General features: G+C 38.8%; 1 protein-coding gene across 3 annotated transcripts in view; it reads right to left on the minus strand.

Annotated features, from left to right (window-relative positions):
* The window catches only part of LARP4 (La ribonucleoprotein 4), a 60,695-nt gene extending 46,612 nt beyond the window's left edge, over positions 1-14,083 (minus strand). For all 3 annotated transcript variants that reach the window (XM_061206389.1, XM_061206390.1, XM_061206388.1), the window contains exon 1: positions 13,923-14,083. In XM_061206389.1, coding sequence (XP_061062372.1) covers positions 13,923-13,940 — 18 coding nt within the window. In that variant the 5' untranslated portion in view covers positions 13,941-14,083. The remainder of the gene's footprint in view (positions 1-13,922) is intronic.

The following is a 14,083-nucleotide window of genomic DNA, read 5'->3' on the forward strand; positions in this document are numbered from 1 at the left end:
AACCAGGCAGTGGGCTCAATGAAGAAAAGGTAGAAACTGGGTCTTCCTCTTCTATTTCAGCTATTAATATAAACCAGGCCAAGAGTAGACCTTCAACTGTCTATTTGAATGGAACAGTAGAGGCACAGGCGCAAAACAAAACAAACAAAAGAACCCAACTAATGTTTAGCTACTGTATTTACCCTTCTGATGTGCTAGAAAATCAGAGTTGATACAATCTTCCTTGTTTTCATGTGCCTGTTTAAAATGGAAGTCTTACATTGGAGTGGTTCTTGGCTTTTGATTTCAGGGCTGCTAAAAGCTTTTACAATAAACATCAAAACCAATAACAAAATGTCAAACGTAGCAAGGGAGCAAAAGCATCTTTGAAGTAGCACCAAAGATGAATAGCCAAAGCAACATCTTTGCTTAGAGATGTTAATTCACAACTACTTCATATCATAATTAGCTCAGGGAATAAACAACCAATTTTCTTATAGCACCACCAGGTAGCCCCACCAGGACAGGTACCCAGGTATTATTTAAAAACCTCTAGGTATGTAATTCCTTGGCGGTCCAGTGATTGGGTCTCCACGCTTCCACTGCCGGGGGTATGGGTTCAATCCCTGGTCGGGAAACTGGGATCCTGAAAGCCTCACGACATGGCAAAAGAAACAAACAATCAAAAACACCTCTAGGTACCAGTTTTTTCTTTCTTTCTTTCTTTTTTAAAAATATTTATTTATTTATCTATTTGGCTGCACCGGGTCTTAGTTGTGGCACACGGGTTCTTCTTCGCAGCATGCAGGAACTTCAGTTGCGGCATGCAAACTCTTAGTTGCAGCATGCACGTGGGATCTAGTTCCCTGACCAGGGATCAAACCTGGGCCCCCTGCAATGGAGAGCGGAGCCTTAGCCACTGGACCACCAGGGAAGTCCCTAGGTAGCAATTTTGGAATGCAAGTCAACTTTACATTTGCCCCTATGTAGACATGTGAACAGTGCATGCTAATCAGTTAGAATTCAGAATCCACTCTGGCTAAATTAAACAGAAAGGTAATTTATTAAAAGATAGTGTCACTGTCACTGGAAGGGCTGAAAAAAAAACAGATGCAAAGGTAACATCACTCAAAATAATGTTCCGGAAGTGCCCTGATGAGGAAATCACTAACCCTGCCACCACCAAGCAGTAAATGCCAAAATTCAAATCCATTACAACTTTTATTATTACCAGCACCAATGCCACTTCTCCATTAGGAACTCAATCTTGTATTAACTCCACTTTAAGCTGACCACCTCTACAGCCACTTCTGTCTATAAAATGGAAGTTATGAATAGAACCCTCATTTCCCTACATTGTATATTTTCAAATAGAAGACATCTGTAGGTGTGGTCTGACTAGTGGTTCTTAGGTAACATGCCTGCATCCATCTAGATACAAGGGAATCTGGGAATTTGAGTTTTGACTAGTACGTTCACTGGAGAGGCCTAACTCATAATATGGGCATTTCTGCAAATGTAGAAAGCTACTGAAGAAGTGGGAGGTCCCAAATATGACAAAGAGATTAAGGCTAATATTTAACATACAAGATGTATTATGCCACGTATACTTAATTTATAAATAAATACCCAATATTGGGGAATTACGATTTTAAAAACTTACCTTTTACTTACTGATGGGACGTACTATTTCACTGAGCATTTAATAATGACTCAAAATAATTAACTAGATGCCTTTCAGCAGCATACTACCCATAAATCTGATGTCTCCCTTGCTAATGGTGCCAAGAATAATCAAAGTGTGAGGTCTATGGCATATAGACGAGCAGTACTCCTGGGCATATTTATATTTTTCTCCAGCCTAGTTAAGAGTATACACTCTAAAAGCCATTAATGTACAGAAGAAGACATATATAAGAATGTATATTGCAGCCCTGACCCCATTAGTGAAAGACTGAAAATAACCTAAATATCCACCTATAGACAAATGGTTAAATAAAATGTAGTATATTTCATAACATAGAATACTATAAAAGTAAAAAAAAAAGGGCTACATACACTAATGTGGAAAGTGCTCCAAGGTATATTATTCAGTGAAAAAATTCAAGTTGCGAAACAATAAGCATTTTGTTTTTTATTCATATTAACGAACATAAAATCATGGTACAGATACACATATTGGTATGTAAAAACAGAAAAGGTTTGGAAGGTTACTATTAACAATAGAACTGGGGACTTCCCTGGTGGTGCAGTGGTTAAGAATCCGCCTGCCAATGCAGGGGACACAGGTTTGAGCCCTGGTCCAGGAAGATCCCACATGCCGCGGAGCAACTAAGCCCACGCGCCACAACTACTGAGCCGGCGCTCTAGAGCCCGCGAGCCACAACTACTGAAGCCCACGCACCCTAGCGCCTGTGCGCCACAAGTAATGAGCCCACACACCCCCACAACTACTGAAGCCCACACACTCTAGGGCCTGTGTGCCACAACTACTGAGTCCGCGTGCTGCAACTACTGGAGCCCGTGCTCCACAACGAGAAGCCACCGCAATGAGAGGCCCGCACACCGCAATGAAGAGTAGCCATTTCTCCAACTGGAGCAAGCCTGCCCGCCTGTAGCAACAAAGACACAATGCAGGCAAAAAAAAAGAAAAAAACACAATAGAACTGCAAACTAGTAAGAGATCTGCCAAACAGGGAAAAGGTACAAAAACAAGCAGGAATAATTAATTGCAAAATGTCAATTTTAGGGAATTTCCTGGTGTCCAGTGGTTAGGACTCCACACTTCCACTACAGGAGGCACGGGTTCAATCCCTGGTCATGGAACTAAGATTCCGCATGCTGCGCAGCATGGCCCCCCCACCCCAAAGAGAAGTCAATTTTACCGGGACTTCCCTCGTGGTCCAGTGGTTAAGAATCCACCTTCCAATGCAGGGGACACGGGTTTGATCCCTGGTCGGGGAACTAAGATCCCACGTGCTGCAGGGCAACTAAGACCACGTACCACAACTAGAGAGCCCACGCACTGCAACTACTGAGCCCGCGCACCACAACTGGAGAGAAGCCTGTGCGTTGCAACTAAGACCCAATGCAGCCAAAAATAAAAATAAATAAAAAATTTTTTTTAAAAAGTCAATTTTACCTATTGAACTACTTAGTGCCATTTTGACAAGTATAAAAAGAAACAACTCACTGCTGTAATTCATATAACTTTGCTAAAAGTTGGCAATGTTTATCAAAAGCCTTAAAATTATATATTCTTTGGTCCAAAAATTCTACTTGTCAGATTTGCTCAAAAGAAAGATATACAAAAATATAAATACAAAGATGTTCATCACAATTTCATAATAGTGAAAAATTAGAAACATTCAACTGCTATGGTCTGAACATCTGTGTAACTCCCAACTTCATATGTTGAAATCCTAATGCCCAATGTCATAGTACTGGGAGGTGGGGCCTTTGGGAGTTGCTTAAGTCATGAAAATGAAGCCCTCATGAATGAAATTAGTGCTCTTCTAAAAGAGATTCCACAGACCTCCCTAGCCCCTTCCACCACTGAGGACACAGTGAAAAGGCACTACCTATGAACCAGAAAACCCTCATGAAATACCAAATCTGTTGGTACCATGATCCTGGACTTCCCAGAAATAAATTTCTGTTGTTCATAAGCTACCTAATCTGTGATATCGTTACAGCAGCCCGAATAGAATAAGACACCAACAAGAGAGTGAGGATTTGTTCAGTAACTGTAGTCCAGCCACATACAGAATATCCTAGAGCCTTAAAACCAGATTGTATATAAAACTTTTGAGATCTGAATAAGTTCTGCAGACTGTATCAACGTAAATTTGCTTGTCTTTACATCATACTATGGTTAAGCAAGGTGTTACTACTGGAGGGACCCGGGCAAAAAGTACACGGTACCACCCTGTACATTCTGGGGACAACTTCTTGTGAATCTATAATTATTTCAAAATAAAGTTTTTAAAAATGGAGAAAAAAATATAGAAGACATGGAAAATGGTCACATTTTGAAGACACCTGGAAAAACAGTAAAGCAAGTTGCTATCTTATAGAAATGATTCAAGTCTGTGAAATAATGCACAAGCACAGAAAAAGGTGGAGAGGGAATTCCCTGGTGGTCCAGCAGTTAGGACTCCACACTTCCACTGAGGGGGCATAGGTTCGATCCCTGGTCTGGGAACTAAGATCTGCATGCCGCATGGCATGGCAAATAAATAAACAAATAAACAAACAAATAAGGTCATAACACCTCTGTAAAGCAATATGTCAATATTGATGTGAAAAACTTTTAAAACATTCACTATTTGAGCTACCACAGAGAATATTAGCCTAAAAGCTTTATACACAAGAATGTCCTTTATAGAATTACTCAATATAAAGAAAATTTGGAAACTGAAAATGTCCATCAAAAAAAGTTGATGTGGGGACTTCCTGGTAGTCCAGTGGGTAAGACTCTGAGCTCCCAATGCAAGGGGCCTGGGTTCGATCCCTGGTCAGGGAACTAGGTCCCGCACACATGCCACAACTAAAGATCCTGAGTGCTGCAACAAAGACCCGGCACAGCCAAAATAAATAAATAAAAATTTTTTTTAATTGAAAAAAAAAAATTAAAACGTTGATGTTTTCCTATAACAAATAATCTTTAAAATGACAAAATAATGAATCTGACAAGTCAGTTTAACGAAAACAAAGACTTAATTTTTCATTTAAATTCTAGATAACCATGTTTGACTCATCTTTTGACTAAGTTTAATAAAGAAGCCCATAAAAATCCTTATCTCATTAAAAAAAAAATCCTTCTCTCTCCCACAGAACTAGAAGTAAGCCCTTGAGGCTACAGTTATATAAAACATCTATTAAAGGATGTAAATTGCCCAAGTGCATGCTGAAACTATCTGCCAACATACACATATGTAGTATGTAAGCACAAAGATACTCTCAAATCACCACAAAAATATTCAAATTGTCAGTCTGTAAAACTAACAGATCAACACCTCTATCTCTAAGCAATATATGCCATTATCGAATAAGCCAAAAGCAGTCCTTATGATTGACCCATTTTATTCCAGTTCCTATCTGGGGAAAGATACAAATGAAAGGAAAAAACAGAAATGTAAATTTCTTGGCAAAATGATATCTTCTGGTCATAAGAGAGCAGTTTTAAGGTAAAAGAACCAAGAGTTAGGAAAAAGTCGCCATAAATATGGCAAAACCATCTCTTTGGTCATATATAACTGTTGGTTTTACTTACCTATTTACTATCAGAAACAGAAATCCCATGCCACTTAACCCTACAAATGCTGAAAAACAGAAATAAAGTATAGAAATTGATTAAACTTATTTGCCTCATGGCAGATCAATCATCCACGTTTAATTTTTACATCTCCAATACTGAGAGGACAACACCACAAGTACTTTAAAAAAAAAAGTGGGGTGGAATTCCCTGGCGGTCCAGCGGTTATGACTCCGCACTTCCACTGCAAGGGGCACAGGTTCAATCCCTGGTCAGGGAATTAAGATCCCACAAGCTGCAAGGGACAGCCGACCCCCCCCCCAAAAAATATAAACACCTGTCATTTCATCCAGCATGAAACTTCAGAGTCCTACCAGAAGATGCTTAGGGGCATTTTATAGAAAGTAAAAATGAAAACTGGGAATTTTTTACCCATTCTGACAAAGAAGGATAACTAACATTTATGGAACACTTAATTCATCTTCATAACAACTACATTTAAATTCTATCATCCACATTTTGTAGATAAGGAAAACCTTACTTTACCTAAAGGTAATCTGCCCAAGGCTGCACAGCTAATAAAGACAGAGCCAGAATTTGAACCTAGGCGCTCTGCAGAGTCTGCCACTATACTACAGTTGCCTTAGAGAAAACTTTAAGACAAAAAGTTACATACTATTTAAGGAATATCACAAATCTCCTCACCAAGTCTGTAAAACAGTCCCTGGCCCCAGTTCTACCTAGAGTGGCTAACAATACAGAAGAAATGGATATAGAAAATAGACACCAGATAAGAACTAGAGTACCCAGGGCAGAAGTCAATTCAGCTCTGCAATGATTTCTATCTTAGGGCCACGGTACAGCTAATTTTCAGCTAAAAAAAAAAAAAAAAGTAAGATCCATGGTAATTTGTGCAATAAAATTTACCCCCTATTACAAAGCACTTACCCTAACTTGAATTATTTTGTCTGCAAGCTCCACAATGGCAGTGACCTTGCCTATGGTTTACTCTTCTCTAGCACCTTGAACAGTAAATAGCACACAGGAGACCAATAATAAAATTTATATGCTATATGAGAGTTTCTTAAACTTTACTGTGCGTAAGAATCATCTAGGGATCTTGATAAAATGCAGATTCTGATTCAGCAGTTCAGGGATAGGGCTAGAGAGTTTGTATTCTAACAAGCCCTGGGTAAAGAAGTTACTGAGGCTCACACTTTGAATAGCAAGGTAACTGGACCAACCTAAGTCATTTGCCAAATTGTCAAAAATCAGGATTCACTTACTCCACACCTGGAAGGAAATCTTCAGTTTATTCATCAATAAAACTATTACTGCTGATCCTCTAATATCAGAGGAAGAGACAAGTTCCCCAAATTCCCACTTCCTCAGTCAGATGACAGATGATGAGTGCTTAAAACTCTGGGGGAGGGCTTCCCTGGTGGCACAGTAGTTAAGAATCCGCCTGCCAATACAGGGGGCACGGGTTCAAGTCCTGGTCCGGGAAGATACCACATGCTGTGGAGCAACTAAGCCCGTGCGCCACAACTACTGAAGCGTGTGCACCTATAGCCCGTGCTCCGCAAGGATAAGCCACCGCAATGAGAAGCCTGAGCACCGCAATGAAGAGTAGCCCCCACTCGCCGCAACTAGAGAAAGCCCGCAAGCAACGAAGACCCAATGCAGTCAAAAAAAAAACCAACAACCACCTTTGGGGGAGTCATGGATTGATCTGGAGATATAATCAAAATTAGACTTCTTCCTAAAAAGTTCTACATATGAGATTCATGACCACCTTATTGTTAAAGACTAAGAACCCAATTAATAGATATTTAGCATTAAAATAGTCCTCAAAATACCGAGTCATTTTACTTCCAATTGTTCATCTGATAAAGCCAATAGCTAACTATACAAATGAACTCAAAAAACCTCAAACCTCAAATATCAGTACTAAATATCAAAATAATCCTTTTCAAAAAAGGGCACCTTTTAATTCCTAGTGTGTATAGCCAAGTCAGCAAACTTTGTTACAAAAACTGAAATGAGATCTTTCATAAGTATATGTGAAAGCAGCAACTCACTTATGTTTATTATGCCCCAGACACTAAGCGCTTTACATTGACTGTCAATCCTCTTAACAACCCTTTGAGATAGATAATAATTATAATATCTCATATATTAGTATTATCCTCAATTTACAGATAAGGAAACTGAAAAACACAAGTTAAACAACTTGCCCAAGGTCATACAACTAGAAAGTTGCCTAACCTGAGCAGGCAGCCTGGCCCCAGAGTCCATGTTCTTAACCATTCTTTTATGCAACCTTTCACATAAATGTATCTTATTATTATTCAATCACTGCCCTCCTATTTTTTTCCTTCCTCCAACTCAAAACGATAGAATAACCCTATTTCCCTTGGCTTGCTCAACTGCAAATTTTTGTAAATCCTATAAATTTACATTTCCCATAGCCAATTCAACAAAAAATACTTTAGTACCAATTTAGTACACTATCTTCCCTTGTTAATGATATGGAAAAACAACAACCAGCCAACAAGCACACAGTAAATCTCTGATCTCCTCTGAAAAATTATCATACAAGCCAGGACATTTTTGAGAATAAAATGGGGTGCGACATCTGTTCCAGAAAACAGGTGTACACTATGACTGTCCAGGACAAAATGGGAGGTATGGTCACTCTACCCATTTTGTAGTTTGCACTACCTAGTGGTATGAAATACTGGCCAACTATGCACTATACAAACCCTGGATTACTCCTGACTTTTCTGCCCTGACAGAGAAAATGCTTTTCTCTTCCCTCAATAATATATAAATCAAACAAAACTTAATTCCTCATCCTTGGCTCTATGCCTATGTTCATACCATACTCCTAGTAATATTCATCTAAAGTACTCCTCTGTCTTTAATTTACAGCCAGTCGTTTATAAATACAGAGATATTTTCTGAACTAAAGATTGGTTCAAATGCCCAGACAAGGCAATAGACGAGAGGAAACATGAGTATGTGATATTCAAGTTTCTTTTCCTTACATTTACTTACACTTATACATTAGAAAAAATATTTTTTTCCACAAGAGCAAATATAAAGTGCCGATTTGCACTTCATCATTTGTATTTCTTTAAATCTTGCATATAAATGAGTCTGTATTTAACAGTCTGCAAGCTTCATTCTCATTTTAAAAGTTTTATTTGCCCAATTGATAATATACTCAAACTATAAAAAATTTAAAGTAGGGTAATTAACCTGTTTGGCTTAGAGCAAATCAATAACAATGATGGGATTCAAACTCAAAGTTATACATCTCTTAAATCAGTGCTATCTCACAGTAGCTTTTGCAATTAATAGTGCTGCTATCAGGTAGTTTTAATAAATTTCCCAGAAATACTTGCTGTGATGATCAAATGATAGTGTCTGTCAAGCCTTTACCTAGACTGTATTACAAACAAGGCTTAATACATAAACACCATGAACACAGGACTTCCCTGGTGGTGCAGTGGTTGAGAATCCGCCTGCCAATGCAGGGGACATGGGTTCGATCCCTAGCCCGGGAAGATCCCACATGCCGCGAAGCAGCTAAGCCCGTGCGCCGCAACTACTGAGCCTGTGCTCCAGAGCCCATGAGCCACAACTACTGAAGCCCACGTGCCTAGAGCCCGTGCTCCACAACTAGAGAAGCCACTGCAATGAGAAGCCTGCGCACTGCAACGAAGAGTAGCCCTGGCTGGCCACCACTAGAGAAAGCCCGCGTGCAGCAACAAAGACCCAACACAGCCAAACAAAACAAAAAAGAAAACAAAAAAACCCACCATGAACACAACCTAAACTGTCAGAAGAATCATTCTCAAATTACAGATAGGAAGTTGAGGCTCAAAAAAAGTTGTCACTTGCCTCAGGTCATAGCTAACATTTGAACCCAGGATTCCAAAACCCTTACAGAAAATCATAGTGCAAAACACAAAAGTTTACAATGTTTTCAAGACTGGAAACCTCCCTCAAGAATTAAACTTTAAAGAAAACACAACTTAAGCAAAACACAGACTATAGTAACAATACATTAAAATGCTACAAGCACTATCAGAGCTAAAGAGTCACTTTCCATTTTCACTTAAGGATATTCGAAGTGGAAGTTTAAAAAAATTTTTTTAAGACTTCACAATGATAGCTGCATTCGTTTCCTAACTTCCTCTACTTTCCACTCCTCTGCAATACAGACACGGACCCCATTTCTACCTACAGGGTCTAAATCTTTTTTTAAGCTCCTAGGGAGAGACCAAAATTACAGATTTCAAATGTTCATGTCTAGTACTAAAGATCACTTCCATTAGCTGAGAAGTAATATGGAGCTGACAGCCTGAACAAACTCAAATTGATAGAAAATAGTTGAATATCAATATTTCTAGTTACTGGTTTTTCACATACTGTAATTTGAAGCACCATGAGGTACTTTTACATCTTTATATTCACTTCTGAGCATTTTATTCCACTTTTCACACTTCGAAAATAATTTCTACTTCATTTTCAGCCCATTATATTTGAAAATATTTCTTTGAAAATGTTTATCCATTTTAAAATTCTGTATCCAGCTCCAATAAATATTCCAAAATCAAATTGTTCAAAAATCACTCAGCTATTCACTTATTTATAATTCTTCTTGGCAATAATTTCACAATTCGTTAAGGCACTTTCTTCTTTTCATTTTTGAAAAAGCATTTTCACTAAGTCATATCTAATAACTTTTTATAAATACGTGATTATTTAAGCTAATGGGAAAAAACTGAGTACTGTACTTGCGGTAAAAGGCACAAAACTTCCCATGATTACTGAAATATAAAATTAATGAAAAGTTATCTAGGCAAACATCCCACTTATTTCAGATTCTAAAGCTAACCTAAAATTTAAAATGTTATCACCCAAAAAAGCAGAAAACTTTAGAAGTCAGATAAATTACTTTTAAAATTGTGTAAGATCTGGGGGAAGAGGAATTTACTGTTTAATGTGTACAGAGCTTCAGTTTTGCAAGATGAAGCTTCTGGAGATGGATGGTGGCAATGGTTGCACAACAATGTAAATGTACTTAATACCACTGAACTGTACATTAAAAATGGTTAAGATGATACATTTTGTTATGTGTATTTTACCATAATTAAAAATAATTTTTAAAAATTATGTGAGAGTATGCATCCTAGGGTGCATAAAAGTCACTGCTACCTAAATAAGTGGTTATAAGTATTCATTTTTAGGGAAAAACTCAAATAGAGACAGAAATCCAATTAAAACATTGCCAAACAACTAGAGCAGACATAATTGGCTGGAAATACTGGAGGGGGAAAATGATCTGAAAAATGAATAAAATACTGGCAAACCATAAAAACACGAAAAGATTGCAAACTGCCTCCTTGGCGCTCAAAAACTTAAATAACTCACTAGCAGCCAGAAGAACACAGCAAATTGCTGTTTCAAACTTTCAGAATTTTTTCTAACCGAATTTATGCTGGAACATGTTTAACAATCTGGTATATTATCCAAACGTTTTTACCTCTTCCCAGAGAGACAGACATGGTATGTGTCTCCTTCAGAACAGAGGTGAGATAAAAACAAAACTACTGAAGTCAGTATAGCCCTTTGTCTGCAAGACCAAGTTTTTAAAAAGTTACATCTAAGTATTACTTAAAATAGGATTCCTTGTCTGCCTATAGATTTCTATTGCAGCACACTGCAATTTAGAGTTCTAATTCCACCTTCAATATTCACTAGCTGTATGATCTTGGGCAAATTTCCTAAATTTTCTGTGCCTTAGTTTCTTTATCTCTAAAATGGAGATAATCATGCTACTTGCCTCATAGATAGGTTTGAGTTGTTGTATATAAATGTATACATGCAAAAAGACTTAACAGGCCTGACATATCAATAGTGAGCACAATTCATGAGAATACAACTATTATTATATTATTATCATTACTATTATCTATCCCACTGATTCCAGTTATAAACTAGTTAAGCTGGGGTCTCTCCAGAAAAATGCACACAAATAAAAGATTTTGAACACAGCTGCAGAGGACTCATCAATCCCAGATTAGAGAAGTCCTACCAAAGCAACTTAGTTGGTAGTAAAGTGGTTATTAACCTCCCTCATGCCATGGACCTCTTCAGTAGTCCAATTAACCTATGAATCTCTTCTCAGAATGTTTTTAAGTATATGAAATACAAAGGACTACAAAAAACCAATTATAGTATAGTTATAAAAGTATTTTAAAATTTCTAATTTAGTAATAAATGTTTCTTTACAAGTGCATTAAACAAGACATTTTTTAAATATAATAATAAGGAGCAATGCGCATAAACAACATTTCAAGATATCTGCAAAAACTGTAATATGGTATGAAAACACTTCTCTTGTTGCACCCATTGAAATGTCAAGAATTTTTAATTCTCTTCAATTCTAGATTTCAATTAGAAGCTACTGAAAATAAACAGGCAAAATTTTTTTCCTCAACCAAGTTCACGGACTTCCTCAATTCCATCTAGGGACCCAGATTAAGAACGCTGGCTTATTGGAAAGTAAGTGCAAAAATAAGTTTTGGAGTCAGTGACTTATGTTCTAGAAGCCAGACTTCAGACTTTAGTCCCCACATTATTTACACCTGAATGACCTTAGACATCAAACTTCTGAGCTTTGGTTCCCTCATTTAGAATAATTCCTACATCATGAGGTTACAAGGATTGAATATTAGTTAACAAAATGCCAAAAGACCAGTATGTTATATTTTATTGATTTTAATAGCATATAATTAGACCCAAATATTTAATGCCATTGTTAATTTTCAGTAAAACTCATTATATGTGAAAAATTAAAAACCACATACTGATTTACAAAGAAAATGATTAATGGAAATATTAACTATATGTAACATTTTAGTGAGAGCTATGATTTAGCTTCAGAATGACCTGTATCTAAATCCCAGTTCCACTACTTTAGTCTTACTAAGTTAAACTCTCCACCTCAGTTTTCTCATCTATAGAACACTGCAAGGTTGTTTTAGAAACGAGAGAATCTAGCTTAAACGGTCAATAAATGGAGTTATTATTAAAGTTCACATTTTAACAAAGCCAAAGAAATCAATTTGGACCTCAAAAGTTTATTCTGGAATTCATGTTTATATAACTACAACTTCACAGTCCTTTGCCCGGCAAAACACATACACACTTAAAACCTGCAGCATTTGCTTGGCATAACATTCCTAACACAAACTGGCACTGCTTAAAATCAGATATGATTTCTTATTCTGCCCAAGGAAAACAACGAGGATAAAAAACGATCAACAGAATGGATTCAATAATTTTAAATCTTTTCATGATTTACTTGGAATCTCTACTACCAAGGCTGGAATACTCTATAAGGTAGCTGTCTCTTTAAACCCCAATATAAAGATCTCAAATTTATCAGCTACATATTGCCGGTTAGATTAAAAAAAAAAAAAAAAAAAGGCAGAAGCATGTGTCTACTTTATGCCGGAATACTATGGATTAAGATCTCCCCCCGTCTGTCTGAAAAAAACCCGCCATAGACTGGCTCCCGATCCATTATACAACCTGTAAATTCCTTCCCTCATTGAAAAGATTCTTTTTGTGGGCATAGTTAACAAGTGCCAAGCTGCGAAGTTGCAGCTTTGCTGGTTTGACGTTTTCACAATGCAAGAACAATATGATCTGGAATCTACTCAAAGCATTAGCCAGGCAGTCAGCTGATGCTCACTGCACACAAGAGAAAGACAGAAATAAGAGAAACCGAACCTCGTATTTGTGTAAAACAGGTATCCACTACGTTTTAAAACTAAAATAGGCCAACAGCAGATGTTCCAGTTAAAGTAATAAAAGTATTTCTATTGTTAAATAACAATTAAAAAAAAAACAACCGGCTTTCCCCGAACTAGGTTTCGCTCGTTCTTGGAATTTTCCTTGTAAAGGGCTCTTATCCGTTCATAAAATCAGCCCCTCACCTCGGAGCGGCTGCCTGAGTTAACTTTTATAAAAGGTCAAAGCGGTGCCTTTCAAGGTTTCCAAACCCTACTGGCTTCTCCCCCGTTCACAGTAACTCGCTTGCCACCCACAGAACGTTCCAGAGACCTAGAGACGGGGACCAAACAAAATTTGGTGGGGGTTGCTAAACAGAGGCTTTCAACTTTCTTTTCCAAACACTTCTACCTAATTTCACCTTCCTCCCTCCGCAGCCCCACATGTTGCTCGCCTGCTCCCAGAGGGCCGCGCGAGGCCTCGCTTCACCCCGGAACGCGCCCACCTGATTACCCTTTTCTCCGCAGACTCCTCCCTCCCCACCCCCTCCCCCCTCCCCCTCCCCCCCGCTCGCCTCCTCTAGGAGGTCCATATGGGACGCTTTCCCCTTCCTCCGATCCTCACGCCGCACCAGAGAAGCCTCGATTCTCCACCTTCGGTTCTCCCCCGCCACGGCGCTCGCCTCTCACAGCCTCCTAAAGTGCTGCGAGCGCGCAGAGCGGAGCCGCGGGCCTGCACGGCCCAGGTGCTGTGTCAGCCTATCTGCCGGTTCCGCGCCGTGTACGGCCTGGAAAGTCACATGGCGCTGGGACCGGCCGGCGCCTTCACACTCCTGCTCTCCTCAGAGCAGGACGGGAATCCCAAGTCCACTCACCTCCACGAAGAGCAACATGACTTTCTCCGCTCGGCCCAATCGTTCTCGCCGACGCGACTCCAACTGGCTTACAGGCCGGAGCCCCAATAGCTAGGAATAAGGACACTCGCCTGGCCCCTCCACCCGGCAGCGGACCCGGCTCCTCCCCCGCCGTCAGCCGC

The sequence above is a fragment of the Eubalaena glacialis genome, chromosome 11 (genome assembly GCF_028564815.1).
Source record: "Eubalaena glacialis isolate mEubGla1 chromosome 11, mEubGla1.1.hap2.+ XY, whole genome shotgun sequence".
Taxonomy (NCBI): Eukaryota; Metazoa; Chordata; class Mammalia; order Artiodactyla; family Balaenidae; genus Eubalaena; species Eubalaena glacialis.